The sequence below is a fragment of the Pogoniulus pusillus genome, chromosome 16 (genome assembly GCF_015220805.1).
Source record: "Pogoniulus pusillus isolate bPogPus1 chromosome 16, bPogPus1.pri, whole genome shotgun sequence".
In the NCBI taxonomy this organism is placed as follows: Eukaryota; Metazoa; Chordata; class Aves; order Piciformes; family Lybiidae; genus Pogoniulus; species Pogoniulus pusillus.
The window spans coordinates 25,316,320-25,338,514 of record NC_087279.1 but is presented as its reverse complement, the minus strand read 5'-3'; the positions used below and the strand labels follow the sequence as shown (position 1 = coordinate 25,338,514).

The following is a 22,195-nucleotide window of genomic DNA, read 5'->3' as shown; positions in this document are numbered from 1 at the left end:
TTTTGGAATTTGAAGGAGACTGTGTGCCTATAATTGGAATAGTTCCCAAAATAAGGACTCCTTGCAGCTGGGCAGAGGAAGGTCTCCAGGATCTGTTTTCAACACTGTACTGTGGTGCATAGTTTGCTGGATGCAGTGAATTCTGATCCCTGTATTTTTTTCTTATAGCAGTGCCCCTGAGGAGTAAGACAGAATCTCAGAACAGAGATGTTCCTGGTGATCCATCCTGAGAGCTATCTTTGGTATTAGAGGACACCAGAGCTCTCCCGGCTGCAGAACCTGCTTAGCTGTATATTTTGATTATCATGTCAAAGGGCCACAACCTGGATCTGGTCTACTAGCAGAGGGTTGTTGCTGAATCATTTTCAAACCACCAAAAGGCAATAAAATTATATCCTGTTCAAGATCCTGAAGTTACTATCAGCTGGAAAGACTGAAGACTGTAGACTGACTGTTGTAGGGCATCAGAAATAGGAGCCAGAAAGTTTTGGATTTGCTGAAATGTGGTGTCTGAGATTTTTAATGTGGCACTGAAAGTCACATTCTGCTGGGGTGGTAGGCCAGCCAGATCCTGCTGTCTCACCAGTGCTTCAGGAAAAGGGCTTAAATTATCACAAGTGGGTGTAGCAAAAGCAGGGCATTTGCTCTCGGGGATGCTTGTATTCCTCAAGAAAGTCTTGAATACAGGCCAAAAAATTGTGTTGGAGAAAACCATTCCTCTGCTTTTCCTGCCTGTCAGCCAGTCCCCCCAAACAGAAAAATCTGGATTTCGTTTTGGATGCTCATCAGAGTTTCTTCCCTGCTCTGGCATAAGGGTGCACTGCTAGTGAATGTTACACCTTGACCTACTTTAGAGCGGCACAAAACATTCAACATCGCGTCGCAGCCTGTTTCTTCACCCGACTGCAAGCTTTCTTGCTTTGCTTTTTGTGGATTCAGCCTCCTCAAATTTATCACCTTCAGTTTTTCATAATTCCATTCCAAAGAGGCAAAATAATATTTTGCATAATTCTTACAAAGTAAAATGAGGTAGTTTGTGTTTAAGTAAAGAAGACAGCAAAGCCAGCGCTTCTCTCCGAGGGGACGGGCACGTTCCTTTTACACGTTGAATTGCACTGCCCTCTCGTGGATATCTGAAGCAGTGGATTTGTGTCTGTGAGGCTTTCGTCCTGCTCTGATACTGCAGGTTTAATCTTTGTTTGCAAATGAACCGTAAAATGTTGTCTGATACAAAAAGCTAGAAGATTGGAGTAATGTTTCAAAAGTGGAGAAGAAAAAGTTACATTTGACCTGCAGTCCCGGTTCTAATAATACAGAGACATTGGAAAATGTATTTGAGTTAACAGCTGGATCAAAAAGATACAGAGTGAAGATGCAAGTGTGTGGCATCAGTGGTTTATTTCGTTCCATTCCATTCCATTGTATTGAGAGATCAATTAAAGGTCCTGGCAGGCTGGTGAAGTTCTGCTGGCTGGAAAAGGGCAAACACAATGCCCAGCTTCCAGAACGCAAAAAAAAAGATGACCCTGAGAACTACAGAGCAGTCAGCCTCACCTCTGTGCCTGGCAAGGTCATGGAGCAGATCCTCCTGAAGGCTCTGCTAAGGCAAATGGAAAACAAAGCAGAGGTGATTGGTGGTGCCCACCGATGGCTGCACTAAGGGCAGATCCTGCCTGACAAAGTCAGTGGCTTTTTATGCTGAAATCACAGCAGCAGTGGACAAGGGAAGGGCAACTGACATCATCTACCTGGACCTGAGTCAGGCATTGGACTGTGTCCCACATGGCATCCTGGTCATCAAACTGGAAACACACAGACTGGATGGGTGGAGCACTGCTGGATGAGGAATTGGCTGGATGGTGACATGCAGAGAGTGATGATCAAGGGCACAATGCCCACCTGGAGCCCAGTGCCAAGTGGCTCCTTCAGGGGTCAGTGCTGGCACCAGTGCTGTGTAACAGCTTTGTCAATGACATGGACAGTGGAATCAGTGCACCCTCAGCAAGAGTGCAGATGGCACCAGGCTGTGTGGCAGAATTGACTTGCTAGAGGTTAGGGATCCATCCAGAGGGACCTGGGCAGGCTGCAGAGGTGTGCCCAGGCCAACCTCATGACACTCAACAAGGCCAAGTGTAAGGTCCTGCACCTGGGTGGGTGCAATCCCAAGCACAACTCCAGGCTGGGTGGGGAATGGCTGAGAGCAGCCCTGGGGGTCTGGGCTGATGCAAAGCTCAACAGGAGCCTGCAGTGTGAATGCAGCCCAGACACAACCCTGTGCTGGGCTGCAGCAAGAGCAGTGTGGGCACAGGGCAAGGGAGGGGATTCTGCCCCTTGGCTCTGCTCTCCTCACACCCACCTGGGGTCCTGGGTGCAGTTCTGGAGCCCCCAGCACAAGAAGGACATGGAAGTGTTGGAGCCAGTGCAGAGGATGCCACCAAGATGCTGAGAGGGCTGCAGCAGCTCTGCTGTGAGCACAGGCTGAGAGAGTTGGGGCTCTGCAGCCTGGAGAAGAGAAGGCTCCAGGGAGACCTTGGAGTAGTCTTCCAGTATTGGAAGGGGTAGTCCTACAGGAGGATGGGGAAGGGACTACTGACAAGGTCTTGTAATGACAGGACAAGGGATGGGTTTATGCTGGAAGAGTAGAGATTTAAACTAGATTTTAGGAAGACTTTCTTTGCAGTGAGGGTGGTGAGACACTGGCACAGGTTGCCCAGGGAGGTTGAGGCTGCTCCCTCTCTGGAGGTGTTGAAGGCCAGGTTGGATGAGGCCTTGAGCAACCTGTTCTAGTGGGAGGTGTCCCTGCCTATGGCAGGGGGTTGGAACTGGATGATCTTTGAAGTCCCTTCCAACCTAAACCATTCTGTGATTCTATGATCTGCATACTGAAACCAGTTTTGTAAACAGCGAGTGGATGAGGGAATGACTGAATAATAAATGACCCATGGGATAATAGGAACAATGAAATGCACCTCAGTAAATTCAAAGTGCAGAACTATGCACTTGGGTTTTTCCTTTGTATTGCTCACTATCTCTTAAAAGGCACAGGGGACAGGTCACTGGCTGGAGACAAGAACATCTGATCTGTAATCCGAGTAAACTCGACCATCTCCAGAAGGTCTGGGAAATGTCCTTCCATCTGCCTTGGTGTCTGTGCCTTCAAAACAGTTCATAAGGAGATCCGCTTTCTCCCTTTCAAAGTTCCTTGCTTCCCTGTGGCTAATTCAGTACATTCCTGGGATACTCTAATCCTGACAAAGCCATGTTGGTGTAAGTGCATCCTGCCTGGCACATCTCTAACCTGCAGCAGTTCTCGGAGCTTGCTGGTGGTAAAGGATCCCACAGTCTTCCAGCTCTGCGAGAAGGAAGCTCATGCACATCACTGTTACGAAGGCCAAGGGGTCTTTGTAAGGCCAAGATGCAGTGTGGGTATCTGATTTTAGAAGTGGTGAATAACCTTCTTTGTAACTGGAGTTCGTTGGGAGTTGAGCCTCTCTGAAGATCACAATGTGCATGTGAAAGTCTTAAGTGACAGAACTTAGGCTTGTGCATATTTTCAACTGGATGTCTGGATCCGGTTGTGGGTTACGGCCCTTTTACTTTCCCTCCATCATCTACATCTTCAGTGCTTGCCTGCCAGCACCCTGCAGTGTGAGCTTCCTCACGTTCTTTGGTGTGTTTGAGTGATGTACTGGTGTTGATTATGTGGAAGGAAAGAGATAAGAAACAAACGCCTGGCGCCATGCGGCTGCCTTCCGTTGCATGTTCATTTGCTGTCGGCTGAATGATTCAGTTTGGTAAACGTCTGTGGCTTTGCACACACAAAATTAGGCTCCGCTGACCAGAAGGACTGGGACTAGTTTAGCCTCAAAAAATGCTAGAAGCCTCCCAGCAGGATCATGTTCACCAGCTGTACCCTGCAAATCCTCTGTCTTCCATGTAGGTGTGACCTGTGGCATCCTGGAGAAGAAAGCATAACAAATACAGTCTGATTCATACTGTCTGGGTACACTTTTCGCTGATGAAAGAGCTAGAATTAGTCAATAAATTAATTCCGTTAGCTCGAGGTGTAAAGGTATTTTTTCACATTTCCATCACAGCAAACTGTAACCAAATTCTTTGCCTGTGTAGCTTTTAATTTACTGCAGCTGTAGTTTTACTGACAGTTGCTGAATAGCTACTTTTCAACTAAAATAAATGGATTGAGCTTCTGAGCAACAGTTTACAGCAAAGTCAGAGATTATATTGGTGAGTTTGTAATAATATTTATAGTTGACTGTGTGACTGTTCATACATCTGTGTGTGCACCTAAGGGAAAGGATGCATACCAAGTCACAAGGCATGCAGCTGATACTCATAGTTGGCAAACTGTTGCAAGTCTTCCCTGCTGTCACCAGATAAGATAATGTGGAGATTTTGTTTTTTTTGTTTCTCATAAAAATACAGTAGCAGAAACTTGGAATAAGGGGATCTGAATGTTGGAATAGTTGTTAGAGGTCTGGGCTGTCTTTATGTCAAAGCACATGCAGTGTTAAAACACATTTTAAGACATGTATTTAAAAATAACAGCCCACACAACCCAATATGCATTTTCAGGAGCAGTTGGAAGATATCTGCGTTACACAACCGTGGGTTTGGTGATAGGGACACGAGGATGAGCAGAGGGCTGGAGCTGCTCTGCCGTGAGGAGAGACTGAGGGAGCTGAGGCTGTTCAGTCTGGAGAGGAGAAGGCTCCAAGGTGACCTTATTGTGACTTTATTGTGACCTTTCAGTGTCATAAGGGGGCCTACAAGAAAGCTGGAAAGGAACTCTTCAGGCTGTCAGGTAGTGATAGAACTGGAGGGAATGGAGCAAAGCTAGAAATGAGTAGATTCAGACTGGATGTTAGGAAGAAGTTCTTCACCGTGAGAGGGATGAGAGCCTGGAATGGGTTGCTCAGGGAGGTGGTGGAAGTCTCATCCCTGGAGGTGTTCAAGGCCAGGCTTGATGAGGCTCTAGACATCCTCATCTAGTGTGAGGTGCCCCTGCCCATGGCAGGGGGATTTGAACTAGCTGATCTTTGCGGTCCCTTCCCACTCTGACTGATTCTGCCGATACAGGGGTTGATATTTTAACTGGACAGTTCCCTGGTTTTATGTCTGGTCTCACAGTTTTGTACATATCTAATATTCATTCTGATCCTGAAATGCAGTAGCTAAGAAAGTGGTTTCACAATTGTCTTACATGGTCCCAGCTTGTCCTGGGTCCTACCAGCACTTTGGAGTTCTTCCTGTCTTCTGAGACAGCATTTGTGTGCCTGAGGTCAGTCTGGTCCAGGAGCTGCATTTGATGTCTGTGTGGCTCAGATACTAACAGGAGCACAGAAGAGCAGTGTTTGTGTGCAGAGAGAGGGAGGGAGAAGGCAAACAGCTTCTTTGTTGGCTGTCCACACTTGGGTCATCTTAAAATGGTTCTGAAACCTCAGCCCAGGTTAATGCTTCTGCTGGACATGAAGTGCCTTGAGCTGCAGGGAGCCGGGCAGCCCTGCGAATCATGTCAGCGATCCAAGACAAGCTTAGCGGTAAGCTCCCAGCACTGCAGCGCCTGCAGACTTACCCTTGTTTGGGTGGGGCTTTGTCCAGGCTCACTTTAACAGAAAGTGACAGTATCACAGTATCACCAGGGTTGGAAGAGACCTCACAGATCATCAAGTCCAGCCCTTTACCACAATTCTCAAGGCTAGACCATGGCACCAAGTGCCACGTCCAATCCTGCCTTGAACAGCTCCAGGGATGGCGACTCCACCACCTCCCCGGGCAGCCCATTCCAGTGTCCAATGACTCTCTCAGTGAAGAACTTTCTCCTCACCTCCAGCCTAAATCTCCCCTGGTGTAGCTTGAGGCTGTGTCCTCTTGTTCTGGCGCTGGCCACCTGAGAGAAGAGAGCAACCTCCTCCTGGCCACAACCACCCCTCAGGTAGTTGTAGACAGCAATAAGGTCACCCCTGAGCCTCCTCTTCTCCAGGCTAACCAATCCCAGCTCCCTCAGCCTCTCCTCATAGGGCTGTGCTCAAGGCCTCTCCCCAGCCTTGTTGCCCTTCTCTGGACACGCTCAAGCATCTCAATGTCCCTCCTAAACTGGGGAGCCCAGAACTGAACACAGTACTCAAGGTGTGTCCTAACCAGTGCAGAGTACAGGGGCAGAATGACCTCCCTGCTCCTGCTGGCCACACCATTCCTGATGCAGGCCAGGATGCCACTGGCTGTCTTGGCCACCTGGGCACACTGCTGGCTCGTGTTCAGGCGGGTATCAATCAGCACCCCCAGATCCCTCTCTGTCTGGCTGCTCTCCAGCCACTCCGACCCCAGCCTGTATCTCTGCATGGGGTTGCTGTGGCCAAAGTGCAGCACCCTGCACTTGGAGCTATTGAATGCCATCCCCTTGGACTCTGCCCATCTGTCCAGGCGGTCAGGGTCCTGCTGCAGAGCCCTTCTGCCCTCCAACCCAGCCACATCTGCCCCCAGCTTAGTGTCATCTGCAAACTTGCTGATGACTGACTCCATGCCCTCATCCAGATCATCTGTGAAGATGTTAAAAGAGGATGGGGCCCAGCACTGATCCCTGAGGGACACCGCTAGTGACTGGTAGTTGTATCGATAAAGCAGCTTACGTTTTATGCAGATACAGCTGTAAATAAGTGCACATCACGTGGAAGAGAAGCTTTCTCTGCCCATTGTGTTCGTTTGTTATTGGGAGCATTACAGTGCTTGCAAAGACTCAATGCCATATGGAAGGCAGTGATCATGAAGCATTCACCTAATTTCTATCACTGTTGCTCAGACCTGTGGGCTGTGGCCACCACTGATGGCTACGTCTTGAGGCTACTCTGGGTTCCCTTATTTCTCCAGGAGCCCATAATCAGTTGTGAGTGCATTTGGTGGTAGGGTTAGGTTGGACATGAGGAAGACTTTCTTTACTGTGAGAGTAATGGAACATTGAAGCGGGTTGCCCAGGGAGGTGGTGGAGATCCCATCCCTGGAGACACTTAACAGGGCTCTGAACAACCTGATCTAGTTGGGAATGTCCCTGTTTACTGCAGGAAGGTTGGACTAGATAACCTTTAAATGTCCCTTCCAACCCAGTGCAGTCTATGATTCTGGTGATCTCACAACCGTCAGTTGCTTTGGTGGATGGAAAGGACCTGACCTGTGGATATACTGCTGTCTTTGCTGAACGTGGCTGAAGTACAAGCCCAGTGTTATGAGGCATGCTGTTAGGTGTAAAGGGTTGTTAGGTTACCTGCTAGCATTATTACTCTGTCTCGTATGGAGGTGGTTTGCCCTGTCCCTACTATGTCTCATAGTCCATGTGCACTTGATAGTGAGTGTGTTAATATGTTATGGTTCTGGTATACAGTGGGAGGTTTATTTTTGTTATAGGCTTAAAAAGTCCAGGAATTGTGCATCAGATACTGAAAACCTTTTCACCCATCTGCTGGGTCTGAATGTTAAAGTTCTTTCAGCTGGAAATGCAAGATCTAGTCAGGCTACAGAAGCATATATAAACAATGGTCACAGATTTCAGCAGAGTTAAAGCAAATCTCAGCATCATTTGGGCTGATCTTTTGGCTTATTTGGAAGATTATGATAAAACCCAAGATTGAATTCTCTACCTGATTCAGTTTTGTATGGATCGAGTCCTTTTAGACTCCTCTCTAATTTAACAGTGTATTTTATATTAGAGCCAAGCATATAAACATCAATTATCCAAGCTGCATCTAATTTCCTTCAACTTTTTTTTTCCTTTTGCTGCCAATGGATTAGAAGACCTGATTAGAATTCAGCTTGAAAGCTGAAAAGCAGATCCTTAAATGAGAATGTCTGCATCAGGAATTAAAATATCTGTACCAGGCATAAAATCCTCCTCCTTATCTCTAATGATGTAAACACTTGGTTAAGTTGATCTGTCACATGCCTGGTGCAATGGCCTTGAATTATGAGCATGCATTAGAGAGGGCAGGGTGGTGTTTGCGGCTTGCCCTGCTGTTAGAAACCATCACTAGTGTATTTTGACATCAAGGTGCTTTGCATGGATCTCTTTCTACCACAAGGGTTAATGTGGCAAGCATTTGAAGGGCTCAGTTTTCTTCTTAGTGTGCTTTTATCTCCTAACACCAAGGGTACTTGCATGCACACAAGTAGTAGAAGCAAAGTAGGGAAGGAGCCTTCTAAGCTTTCCGTGTTGGTAGCTCCTCCAGAATTAGGGATTCTGTAACCCTGCAAAGGTGAAATAAATAATTACAATGACATTGTCTCTGAGGTGACCTTATTGTGTCCTTAGTATCTGAAGGGGCCCACAAGAAAGCTGGGGAGGGCCATTCTAGGATGTCAGGTAGGGATAGGACTGGGGGGAATGGAGCAAAACTGGAAGTGGGTAGATTCAGACTGGATGTTAGGAAGAAGTTCTTCAGCATGAGGGTGGTGAGACACTGAGGTTGCCGAGGGAGGCAGTGGAAGCTCTATCTCTGGAAGCTTTTAAGGCCAGGCTGGCTCTGAGCAACCTGGTCTAGGGCAGGGGGGCTGGAACAGGATGATCTTTGAGGTCACTTCCAGCCCTGACAATTCTGTGATGCTATGATCCCTCACTTCATCAGGGGAAATTTGGATATTGGGATTTTTAAGGGAGTTTGTTATTAATCTTTGCTCTGTTTATATAGCATTAGAGATGATCCTGCTTTGAAAAGGCACATGAGAATTCTGTGTATAGGATTAGGAGACCCTGAAAGAGTGAGCAAATCATAATTGGCTGACTCCACTGCAAACAGTCAGAGGAGACAAGTAGTAGGGGCAGGCAGCATCCAAGCACATCAACACTGGAGATCTAAATGAAAGAGTTGCTGTAATCAGGTTGAGAAGAGAAAATGGGGCCATGTCCTGTATGGTCAGATGGGAACTGTTCTGGCCACTTTTGGGTAACAGCATGAAAAGCCTTGGAGCTGGAAGGAGCAGCAGGTGATGAGAGAGATATCAGTGAGGTGAATCCCTTTACCAGCTTCATAGCAGTACTGGATAGCAATACTATCTGCATGTGCTTCTACTAAGTGAGGTTTCTGCAGTCCAGGATGCTGCTTAGGGAGTGAGATGAGTTCTCATGGGAAGAAGAGTATTTGTTGAGACTTCTTTTTACCACTGTTTCCTTGCTGCACTGTGGACAACCGTGTTACTAACAGTGGTGAGAAGTACGTAACCTGATTGTGCAGAGCTGTACATGTGCATGACTGCAGGGAATTTCCTTGGTGCTGGCTACCTGGAGGTGGGCAAAGCGAATCTATTCGTCTTGTGCAGTGAGTTAAGCATAATTGTGGTTGACATCATGCCCAAGTGAAATTCAGTGATATTTCATTCCATCAGACCTAATCCCCTCTGTATCTTGTCGACTTTTGAGTTAAGGTGATTCTGGCAAAGCTTGTTTGTGACACTCAGTGAAGCTTATCACCCTGAATGTTGGGGATTCTGTAGCCCCACTGTGGAATGAGAAGCAGCATATCTGCATTCCTCAACTGAATAAACCATGGTAGGAAGCCTGGTGTATGAACCTGGGTTCTATTATTATACTGCCTTACCAAGCCAGAAAACCTCACTTATTAGTATCTTGTATATATTAATGCTTTTTATGTTGTGAAGTCTGCTTGAACTGTGAATTGGGTGCAGGAATTTGTTTCCAGAAGCCAATGAACAGAAGGTTTTTGAGGTGATCAGTTAATCTGTTGTAATGAATGCTCTTCATCACACGCCTCTCCTTGTTAATTAGAAGGGATTTTTACTCCTCTTTATCAAGGCAGGGCAAGTATATTACCTTTTCCTCTGCACTGCTAATGATGAAGTGCATATCCAAATTGTTTAGTGAAGTGGCCACATGAATATTTCATTGCATATGCATCCACGCAGACGTACACTTGTCTTCTCTGAGCTACCACCTCTGATGACTGCTCAATACTTGTTTTAAAAAAGAAAAAATGTATTGATCTTACCAGTAGATATTCCCCTTTTCTGTGTAATAATGTGTCTATGAAAATAGTTACCACTCCAGTTCAGTCTAAGGAAATTTATCATGGCAATACACTACAAACCAAATAGGCTCAGAATCAGATTCTCTGACTACAGAGGTGAAACTTCTTGTACCTTCCATAAATTGGAACCAGCCTGGCAGAAGGGAATTCTTACCCTGGTTTGGGTCTTTCACCTGTCTTTATTTGAAAAACAAAGCCAAGACAAAACACAACCAAGCCTCCCACCTACTTTCTCTGATTCTTTCCTGCAGGTTGAAGCAATTCTTGTGAACATATTTGGTGGGATCGTGAACTGTGCCATCATAGCCAATGGCATCACCAAAGCCTGCCGAGAGCTTGAGCTGAAAGTGCCACTGGTGGTCAGACTGGAAGGTGAGTGCTAACGGTTTCACAGAAAATCATCCCTCAGGGCCACAGCAATCCACTGTGGCTGCTGTCTGTCTCCAAACAGATGAGTCCTACACAGTAAGAGTATGCCCAGTTCTTCATGCACTTTCATCTCCTAGTCAATAAACTGTTTCCTTACTTCCTTATTTCTGGTCCCTGGTGTTACCTGAAGCAAAGGAATTTTGCAGTGAGAACGTTAGGATTTTGCTTGTAAGATTTGCAATGCAAATGGAGATTATTTTGATGCCAGTTAGTGTTTACTGGAAGGTATTTCTTATTCAAATGACTTTTTTCTCCTGGGTGCCGTTCCATTATTGCTAAACCTGCAGCAACACGCAGGTTGCTTAAATTTACCCCAGCACCATAATTAAAAGAAAGATGTTAGAAACCATATTTGTCAGAGGTTTCTGTATGTGTTCTTCTGCCCAAATAGCCAGGCCAGCTAGTATCCATCTAAAACCAGAAGATTTGGTAATGCTAAGGAATTCTCTTATTTTTTTTTGGCACATGCAGCGTTGTTAAAGTGCAAACACAAAAGCTAACACAGAGGTGTTGGCAGTTGTTGGGTTTAGTAGCAGTGGATATGGAGCTCTGTCTTTCATTTTCAAGATCTCTGAAGAAGGGAGATTCTTCTGCTGCTGCTGAGTGAGAAAGTGTCTTCATTGGGGTCAGCACAAGTAAACTTCAAGTATTTCCTGTTTGTTTGTTTGTTGCTTTGGTTGCTTTAAGGTCTGTTCCTCCAAACAGTCAACATCCATGTTTGAGTGTTGTGTAAAGTGCACTGTCCTGTCACTCAGCATTGGTGGTAAAGGGAAGAAGTACATCATCCCTTCATGTGCCAGAGACAGAAAGCAATAGGGTAGAGCTTAACACTGTAATAGTGGGGGAAGGAAAAATGTTGTGAGTGTACCAGACTTTTCTTTTCAAGAAATAACATCACCAGGACTGATGAAGGTGGAGGCTACCCCTGAAGCCCTTTGATTAGGGGGGTGCTTGTTTTGCCTTGCAAGAGAAAGCAGGCTTTCCCCACCCTTCATTCTCATGCTGCATCACATATGACACACAGGTCACATCAAGATAGACCACAACTTGGGACGTGCAGTTTTGTCCCCTGAAAGTTCTGCTGTGCATTTCACTGTGGGCTTTGAATGCTTTCCAGAGTGCACTCTTGGTCCCACACAAGTAGACTTCCACTGCAGTAAGTGCAGGAAAATTGAAATGCTCTAAAATGGGTTCAGAAACAAATTGTGGAAGTATTCTTCGGATCATGCAGCAGAGCTAAGCACCTTCAGTAGGTAGGTGAATATGGATGGAGGAGAGACTAGAAGCAGGGAGGTTTCATAATGTAAAATTTAATTGTTTATCAGCTCTAGGCAAAGCTGTTTCAATTTTTTTGCTGGCAAAAAACTTTTCCTGATGTCACAGCTGGGAAGAAACAGATCCGGAAGACTTCTTATCTGTCGTAGCTGTTATTTGCTAAGTGAAGATACTGGAAAGTCGTTGGGAACAAGGTGTTGCCAGTTGTTTCTGTTGCAGTGTTTCAAACTAGTATAAGGAAAACAAGAAATTAAACTTGCTGATTTTAGGCTGCCAGATCTGCCACTGGGTTTTAATTTTGGTTTTTTTTTTTTTGTTAACATGGCTTCTGGGAGATTGCAAGAGGCAGAACAGTCCCTGGGCTGAATGAGGAGAGTGCCAGCATGGAGCAGGAGTGGCAGAACACCCTGAAGCAGTGTCCACATGGTGCCTGGTCCTCTGGTGCCTGTGACCTTTCTGAGTTGGTTCTGCTTCATCCACAGAGGTCAAAGCTGGACCTTCAGAATGTCTATTTTAATGCAGACGTCTTTAGTTGACCATCTTCCCATGTCTGCTCACTCGTTGCTGGCATAAAGCTTCTCCTAGACTAGTTGCTGACTCCAGAGGTGGCAATATCACATTTTCTTTAGGGAACTCTCTCCGGAACAGTGTGCACAACTCTCACGTTTGCATAGTCCTTATCTCAATAGTTTTTTAGTTCCTTCAGTGATCCCTGGTGCTACCATTCAGTCATCCTGAACACACACAGAGATGTGCTACCCCATCTAGCTGAGGATGGCCCTGCTCACCGCAGAGGCTTGCACTAGATGACCTTTAAATGTCTCTTCCAACCCAAAGCACTCTGTGACTGTATGTTTACAGCCTGTGTTGTACATGGAAACTGTCAGCTTCTAACTTCTGCTTTCTCTGCCTCCTTAAACGCCCAGCCAAGCAATAGATGTATATATGTGTGTGTATTTCATTTATTTATGTATTTTAATCCTCACCTCAGAAATCAATCCCTTGGGATCTTTCATAATCTTCATTGTTCCTTACAGAATCACAGAATGTCAGGGGCTGGAAGGGACCTCCAAAGCTCATCCAGTCCAATCCCCTTGCAGAGCAGAGTCACCCAGAGCAGATCACACAGGAACATATCCAGACAGGTCTTGAATATCTCCAGAGACAGAGACTCCACAGCTCCCCTGGGCAGCCTGTTCCAGTGCTCTGTCACCCTCACAGGGAAAAATTTCCTCCTCATATCTTCAGGAAACTTCCTATGCTGCTTCTTTGAACTCACACTGAGTTAGCTACACCTGTAAGAATTTTGAATTAATAATGAGTACTGTGGAAGTAATAAGGCTAACCTGAGACTTCCAATATCACTGATAACATTTCACACTTCAGGAAGAGAGGCAAGTATTTTTTTGGGTTTCCTTGTAGAATGTTTTCCCAACAGAAGGTTGATGAATATTCCCATAAAATCTAGCAGCTTTGTGACCTGCTCTTTAAAGACTCTTTGCCTGCATGCACTGTATTGCAAATGTCTTGATGACTGGAGTTTTAATCAGTCAAATCTGTCTTGATTTAGCAGGATTCTGGGGACAAATCTTTGTTCTGGGTTGTATAATAATTACAAGCTGTTTTACTAGTGGATAAAGAAAGGATTACTCTCCTCTTTGAAAATGGTAACTTTATAATTACATGTGTTTACTTGCCTTATCAGTAAAGAACTCGCCAGCTGAGACACAGGATTATTGTTGTTTAAAAGGCTCATGAGCAAATGGAGAAACCACATATTCCAAATTTTATCTTCTGCAGATGTAGGAAACATCTGCTGGGTTTATGGAGGACTTTTCTCCCCTTTAAAGTGTAGTGAACTTCAGTTAAGTTTTGTGAAAGCTAACTGGGAGAACTGAATGGAAGCCAAACCTTAATTCTCACTCTTGTAGCTCAGAATTAAATGAAAAGAGGGAAGAACAAAAAAAGAATTGTGAATTAGATATTTTCTTCCTGCACTGGAAAGTTCACTTCTCTGTCTTCCAGCAAATGAATTTTCTGCTTCTCTGGCCATAGGGCAAGAAGAATCGGGAGGAACTAGAACTACTTGATACATGGAAATGCAGCCAGAAGCCACTGGGGGTTTGGTCAGATGTCTGAATCCAACATTGCCTATTATATTTTCCAGCCAGGTGGTTGCTGACCTTGTGATCTTCAGAATCTAAGGGGTTTTCTGATATATTCAGCAATCTTTTACACACAAGTGAAAATGTGCTTCAGCTTGTGTATCTGGCTCAGAAACGTGGTTAGTATGTATGCTTGTGGGTTTCGGATCCCAAGTTGCCTATCAAGAGGAGGGAGTGGAGTATTGCAAAGTCACACTTAAAACTTTATTTGTATCAGCTCCTTCAGATGTTCTGAGTTTAAACATTCAGCACAACTTGAAATGTGTCTTTCCCAATGAGGATATAAACAGGAGGCAGAGGAAAAGTTTAAGATAAGAAAGAGCAAATGGAGTGGACAGAGGAGAGAGTTTGATTCCCTATTACAAGTAGAAAGTGAAAGTTGATTTATTTTTGGCTGCAGAACCAACAGCTACAACATGTGTAAGCCACCAAAACTTCATAGGCTCCCTAGCTAAAGATTGTTGATCAAAGCTTGTCACTTGCCAGGCCTTGAATCAGATGGTGTTGACTGAAGGTTGGACAGGGATGAACTTCAAAACTCGCCCCTTATTCTCCAGTACCTCTGAAGCCTGAGAGGCTGTGACTTACCATCTTGTAGGCTATCACAGATCACACAAACAGGAACCTGTATCAGGCCTGCATCAGGAGCAGTGTGGGCAGCAGGACAAGGGAGGTTCTTCTGCCCCTGTGCTCAGCACTGCTCAGGCCACACCTTGAGTGCTGTGTCCAGTTCTGGGCTCCTCAATTCAAGAGAGATGTTGAGGTGCTGGAAGGTGTTGAGAGAAGGGCAGCAAGGCTGGGGAGGGGCCTGGAGCAGAGCCCTGTGAGGAGAGGCTGAGGGAGCTGGGGGTGTGCAGCCTGCAGCAGAGGAGGCTCAGGGCAGACCTCGTTGCTATCTACAACTACCTGAAAGGAGGCTGTAGCCAAGTGGGGTTGATCTCTTCTGCCAGGCAAGCAGCACCAGAACAAGGGGACACAGCCTCAAGCTGTGCCAAGGCAGGTTCAGGCTGGATGTTAGGAGGAAGTTGTTGTCAGAGAGAGTGATTGGCATTGGAATGGGCTGCCCAGGGAGGTGATGGAGTTGGCATCCCTGGAGGTGTTGAAACAAAAGCCTGGCTGGGGCACTTAGTGCCATGGTCTGGTTGATTGTCTAAGGCTGGGTGCTAGGTTGGGCTGGATGAGCTTGGAGGTCTCTTCCAGCCTGGCTGATTCTATTCCATTCCATTCCATGCTGAGGGTGTGTGTGTGTGTGTGTGTCTGTGAGTTGCTCATTGGCTGTTGATGATGGAGCATGGTCACAATGTGTTATGTCAGTAAGAATTTTCAGACACTGCCTGCTGTGAAATGTTTTGTCACACAGAGTGTCGGAATGGTGAGGTTGTTTTTCTGTTGGTGCTCCGTTCGTTAGGACACACCAAGTGTACACAGCTGAGCCTCAGAATCAGAAATCTGGCATCCTCTCCAGCCGCCATCGCTGGACAGGACCTTCCAGTACCTGGGCTTACAAGAAGAATGGAGAGTGTTCACAAAGGGCTGCAGTGACAGGATGAGGGCAGTGGCTTCAAAGTAGAGCAGAGCTGGTTTAGATTGCATGTTAGGAACAAGTTCTGCACCATGAGGGTAGTGGAACACTGGAATAGGTTGCGCAGGGAGGTGGTTAGGTCCCATCCCTGCAGATATTCAAAGTGAGGTTTGACAGAGCCCTGGGCAGCCTGATCTGCTTACTGCAGAGGGGGGTGGACTGGATGACCTTTGGAGGGCCTTTCCAACCCAGACCATTCTGTGATTCCAGTCTAGCCTGTTCCTCTGTTTTCTGACAGTGAGCATTGTCAAAATCCTGTGAGCACGATGGGAGGTGTTTGATTTAGTGTGATCTGGTGTAAAGTGTCCCTGTTGTAGTGGGAGCTCTCTCTGCCCGTGGCAGGAGGCTGGAGCTGGATAATGTTTGAGGTCACTTCCAACCCTGACAATTCTGTGATTTGTTTGCTTTCATTCAAGCTCTGCAGTCCTCTTGCCTCCTGTGTAGCACCATGTGCAAGTATCATGGGGAAGTTTACAGGAAGACACTTAGAGAGAGTATTTATTGCTAGGATTTTTAGTGTTTGGGGTTTAGATTGATTTGAACAGATTAGCATCCTTAGCAGGGATGGGAAGGCAGCAGAAGTGTAACTGTGAGAGTCTGCACGTTCGCAGGCAGAAAGGTTGCTTCAGAACTCACTTTTCAGAAGAAGGCTATTCAGATTTACAAACATGCAGAGATATGCTGATAAAATTACATCTCTCTTCTTTTCCCATGGAGTGTCAGCAGCAGCAATATCTGTTGGAAGGAAAAAGTTATTTTTCTTGTTACAGAGCTGTTCCCTTACTTAGTACAGTCCAGTTTAAGAATCCAAATGGGGGAGGAGATCGAACAAACCAAGCAACCAAACCCCCCCCAAAACAAACAAAATGCCCCAATAAACAAACCCAAAACCCCAAACCAGTAACAGCAAAAGCCTTCAGTCCTGTGAGGTCTCTCTCCCTGCTGGCTGCAGTGCAGGTGAAGGGCAGGTTGTTTGGATAGCCTGGGTATGAGATTCTGTTTACAGTTCTCTGACACCATCCAGTGGCAGGAGGTTAATGTGAAAATACTGGGATGATTTATTAGTTTGTTTTGATGCCTGCTGCAATAAGTTGACAGTCTTTGTGGATTCTTAATGTTTCCAGCATTTTCTGAACATTTAATTTTAGAGCTCTTACCTCTGCTTTCAGCAGGATCTGGTTACAGCTTCTGCATTCTCTGTGCATCTAAAACAGTTACCACAATGGGATGAAACTCTATCATTAAAGAAACAAAACGCTTGCTGAAGAATCAGGTTTAATTTTATGGCCTGACTGCAATGTAGTATTTGATTTAAGCAATAGAAAGTGTACCCTCACTCTTCTGACTGCAGCGAGGTTGTTTGGCTGTTTTCAGCTTTCATATTTCTGTTTGTCTGCATAAACTGCCCCTCCCCCCCCCCCCCCCCCCCCCCCCCCCCCGCCGCCCTTGTGCACTGTGTTCTGTATCGATTTGGTAATGCACGTCAGGCGAGTGGTGTGTAGAGCAGTCACCGCGGCGCGGCATGGATGCGGTGCGTTGTTCCCGCTCCAGCTAACAGCACCTACTTAGCGAAGAGCAGAAGTTAGTTTTGAATACATGGCTCTCACAGTACTTTTCCACAGTACTTTGTGGCAAAGTTTCACAGAATCACAGCACATAGCTGGCTGGAAGAGACCCTGAAGATCACCCAGTCCACCCTTCAACCCAGCACTAAGCCATGTCTGTAAGCACCAGGACCGCACACCACTTGGACCCCCCTGGGGGTAGTTACTCTGCCACTGCCCTGGGCACATCATTCTGATGTTTCATAACCCTGGCAGTGAAGAAATGTTTCCTCATATCCAGCCTGACCCTCTGCTGGTGCAGCTTCTAACCATTTCCTCTAGTCCTGTCACTTGTCCTCATGGAGAAGCAGCTGCTCCTTGCTCCAGCCTCCCCTCAGGGAGATGTGAGATCTCCCCTCAGCCTCCTGCAGCCTAAACAACTGCAGCTCCCTTTGGTGCTCCTTGTAGGCCATGTGATCCAGTCTCTTCATGAGCCTCGTTGCCCTTCTCTGGACATCACAGACTCACAGAATTAACCAAGTTGGAAAAGACCTTCAAGATCATCCAGTCTAACCTAACACCTTCTAGTTAACTAAACCATGGCACTAAGTGCCTCATCCAGCCTCCTCCAGGGACGGTGACTCCACCACCTCCCTGGGCAGCCCATTCCATTGCCAATCACTCTCTCTGGCAAGAACTTCCTCCTGACATCCAGCCTGGACCTCCCCTGGCACAGCTTGAGACTGTGTCCACTTGTTCTGTTGCTGGTTGCCTGGCAGAAGAGATCAACCCCAGCTGGCTACCACCTCCCTTCGAGTACTTGTGGACAGCAGTGAGCTCTGCCCTGAGCCTCTCTTCTGCAGGCTGCACACCCCCAACGCCCTCATGCTCCAGCCCCTCGATGTCCTTCCTGTAGTGAGGCCCCCAGGACTGAACACAGCACGCAAGGTGTGGGCTCAGCCGTGCTGAGCACAGGAGCAGGATTGCTGTCGCCGTTGCCTGCAGTGTTCCTAGTACAGGCTCGGGAACCACTGGCTGGCTCGGCCACCTGGGCACGGGTGGCCAAAAACTTCCCAGACAATTTCCCTCTTCCTGTTTCGTTTTGCCTCACTGGGTTGGCTGTTGTTGCTGGTGGTGGTTGGTTGGGATTTTTGGTTTGTGTTGTTTTTTGGTGGGTTTGGTGGTTAGTTGCTTTTGGGTTTGTTGTTTGTTGTTTTTTTTCCTCACAACACTTTGTCTTGTGGAATCCTGTTCATGATCCTTACAATCTTGACTGCTTTAAATGTCTATCACATTTGTCTCTAAATAATAGCTAAAGCCTTCGAGGCGTGATGGGAATCACTACATGAATGTGAGGAGTTTAACAGAGAAGAGAACCTTCCTAATGCTGCCTGACTTGCCTGTGCAGTTCTGTGCTGGCAGTTAGAAGCTTCCACAGTACAGTATCTAGGGTGGTGGGGGAAAAGGAAATAAGTATTCTGCTCCTTTTTGCCCATATTATTTTTTTCTGTAGGAGAAGTCCTTTGTGATTCTGGAGGTAACTCTGCAACCAAATCCCCTCCTGCCAGAGATTTCAGATGTCTTTGACCCTCCAACTCAAGTCCCACAGTGTGTCCAGTGCATGTTGGTGTGAGAAGTGCTTTTAAACAGCAGGGGACGGGATTCCACACTCCTCTTCCAGACACCTGCCCGGGCCGTGCTGCCACAGAGATGTCTTTGGTCTCTTTCAGTGTTGGGAGGAGGAGTCCTGACTTGAGCACTCTGACTTTTGAATTTCTCTGCTTGTGCTGAACACTTTTAGGTGTTTCATAAAGTCTGCTAAAAAAGCCAAACTCACTCTTCAAAATGAATGTTTGGAAGGTGAGCAGTGAAGAGTGTGCTCCTTGCTTGGTTAATAATTAAGGTTATAATTAGTGAATTAGCTCCAAATATAATTAACATTCATTTTGCTAGGTCTACGAATTACAAAGTAATTAAGCATTCTGACAATGGCAAATGAGCAAAGAGCTTGATGTGAAGGGCAGGGGTAGAAAGCATCCTGAAGAGGATCAGCTCCGAGTCTTGTGTTTGTGACTGATGTGTGGTCCTGCAGTGTTGGTTCCACTTCCTCAGCAGAATATCTGACTCCTGAGTTTTTTCTGTGGTGCAGAGCGTATCAGTGATCAAAACTGCCACTTGGGGTTTCTGGAGAACTGAGTTTTTCTGTTTGCTTTCAGAAAAGAAGGAGCTGGAGTAGATGGGAAGGTGATGCATTTGTCTCATACCAGTGTGGACAAAAGGGCAAAACCTGCTTTCCTGAAACAGCTTTTAGAAGTTGGTTTTCTTTTTGCGGTGCATGTAGGCTATTCTCTGCACCTGAGCCGTGCCCATATGAAATAGGAGCACCTCTACTGTACAGCAGTCTGCTTTAAGGTGGGATAACAGTGCAACAGCAGAGGAGGAACAGTGTCATGCCGAAGCCTTCAGAGATCTCTCTTCACCCTTTTTAGCAGAAATGCAAAAAGGCTTGTTCAAGAGCAGCTCAGAACCACTTAGGCTTTCAGGACTGCCCAGATCTTTGTCTCTCAGTAGCCCATTTTGCAGCTCGTGGTTAACACAGGGGAATTTCTTTACTGTTGCTTCACTGGCAGCTGATGGCTGTAGCTGATGGTTGCTAATAAATGCCTTAAATCTTCTGAGTGTCTGTTATCTACTGTCTTAAAGGCCTGATGCATGGTCCATTAACCACTGCTCTTACTGGATGTCCCTGCTGACTCTGGTGGATGTGGGATTGACCCTCTAACCTTCACAAAGCCCCTCCTGTGGATGCCAGTGCAATTATCAGGTGGCATTGTCTGTCAAAACCATCGCCAAAATTAAGAGTCCTTCTCAGCTCAGTCCGAGCCACTCACTGAATCTGTCGCTAAACTGAACTGATGTGTGGCTTGAAGCATTAACTACTCTGATAGAGATTTCATAGAATATGCTCCTTTCTTCATTAATATTAATTAGTAATTATAGTCAGTGTTCTTTTTTTTAGGAACCAACGTTCAAGAAGCCCAGCGTATTCTGAAGGAAAGCGGACTCCCCATCACGTCTGCAAGTGACCTTGAGGATGCAGCAAAGAAGGCAGTGGCCAGCGTGGCCAGCAAATAGCAGCCTGAGGCTTATTCTGCTGGGAACTGTGTGTCTCGGAAGGTGTCACTCCCCTCGCTGTTTCGGAGGGAGGGTTATGCTGTCATCAGCGCTGGTGGACGTCAGCTGAGCTAGATGGAGAACTCCAGGCTTGCAAGTTAGGCTTCAGGAATTTTGCAGCTGCATTCTTGAAGAGTTTGTATGTCTTCACTTAATTTTGTTACTCAGAACTAGTAATAAGTAATTTCATTTGATAAAGCTCTTTTTCTGCTTTCCTGCCAAAACCGTCACTGGTAAATTCACAGGGAGATACAGTAATTAATAGTTGACTTCTATCAACAGGATCATTCCTTAACCAAAGACACTTAGTTCACCTAGTTCACCTATTTTCTGGTTTTATACTGCAAAGAGTCAGCAAACTGCTAATGCGTTGTCTTTTTTATGGACTTCCACGATCGTGAAAAATTGTGCTTCTAGTATCTATTTTTATTAAACGAATAATGTCTATTTTCTTGGTTTAGAAAGCACACATTTTGCCTTAAGGTGATTTTCTTCTGTGGATGCCAAAGTATACCTCACAAATCAGACAAGGGATTGCTGGCAGTGAAGCGAGCTTCCATTCTTACCCTGTGCCTATAGCTGACAAAATGTGATTCATTAAATTTCTAGCTTCTGGAAATGAGGTGCAGTGTTTGTGGGTACAACAGTGCCATAGAGAGAGCTCCAGGAGCATGTCTCTGCCAGGAGGAAAATGGCTGCTAACTCTTTAAAATCACCTCTCTCAGGAGTACGTTGCTACTGTGAGGCTTGAAAATAAGATGAGAAGAGCCGAAGCAGTTTTCTCTTAGGAATATTCTTCAACTGAGTTAACTTCCAAAGCCCATTTCTGATTTATTTGGAACAAAGGTCAAAGGAACGTCTCCATTTTCCAAGTGTTTGATTTCTCAGACATCGATTAAAATATGTACAAGAAATAAACAAATAAATGTACAGTTCAGTGCTCAGGTGTTGACTGAGATTTGTTTTGGTTACAGAACCTTCTGTAACAGTCAGAACTGAAGCTGTTAATTGCACAAATTGCTCCTCCGGGGGACAGGAGGCAGTACCAAATGGTTTGTGTAACTGAAGAACTTGGTACAGATCTCACTCAGCCCAGGATTTACGTGCTGAAAATCATCAGTAAATTTGAACAAACGAGTGGATGTTATGATCTGCTCTTTTAACTGGGCAGAGAGGTAAAAATTTGTCCAATAAATTCCTAGTTGTGATTTTCAAGCAGCTCTAATCAATACCACCTTCTTCTCACGGAAACATACAGAATTTTTTGCATGACATTTCCATTGAAAGTGTTACCTTCAAAATAACTGATCTGCACTAATCTCTGGCCCTCGACACATGAGTATAGATGGGCTGCCGTCAGCAGTTACTGCAGGGGCTTTGTCCTCTCCGTTCCTTTCTCTGTGTACTGCTGCAGGAGAAAATGTATGACCATTAGGAGCACTAAATAGGTGCTTACGGACAGAGGGAAAGGGAGGCCTGTGGTTAGCCCTTGTTGTGAAGGTGCACCGAAGCACACTGCTTTGCAGGGAGAAATGTTTACCTCACTACACTAAATCAAGAGTCAGGCTGGTTTATGTCTTTTGAATACTGGAAATGGGAGCATTCTGTGCAAGAATTGCCTGGGCAATGTTGTCGCATGCTGCGTATCCACTGTCTGGTCCTGAGCCCATGGAGTCCTGCTGTGTATGGTGACTGTTGTGCAAGGGTTTACACTGTGCACCAGTTTGTCAAGTAAATGTGAGAATGAACACATTTGGTGACTTTGTCTCTTCTGTAAAACAGAAAGTTGTTAAATTTGTCCGTGGTGGCCTGCATTTTTGTTACAGGTGAGTGAAGTGGATGGCACAGGGATTTGGTTTCCGTTGAGTAGTCCTGGTGTGCTCTTCTCTGCCTCTGGTGGATCTAAAAAAGCAGCCATCTCTACACACGCCTTCCATGTACATAGGCTGGTCACAGTACTCCAAGTCTTACTCTTCTTAA

The 22,195-nt window shown here is 45.9% G+C and overlaps 1 protein-coding gene across 2 annotated transcripts in view; it reads left to right on the top strand.

Annotated features, from left to right (window-relative positions):
• The window catches only part of SUCLG2 (succinate-CoA ligase GDP-forming subunit beta), a 161,666-nt gene extending 139,699 nt beyond the window's left edge, over nt 1-21,967 (top strand). The window contains exons 10-11 of one of the 2 annotated variants that reach the window (XM_064157044.1): nt 10,298-10,418; nt 20,061-21,967. In XM_064157044.1, the coding sequence (XP_064013114.1) occupies nt 10,298-10,418; nt 20,061-20,176 (237 nt within the window). In that variant the 3' untranslated portion in view covers nt 20,177-21,967. Of the gene's footprint in view, nt 1-171; nt 196-10,297; nt 10,419-20,060 lie in introns of those variants that run through there. The other variant, XM_064157048.1, reaches the window with a different exon arrangement.
• The last annotated feature ends 228 nt before the right edge of the window (nt 21,968-22,195 follow it).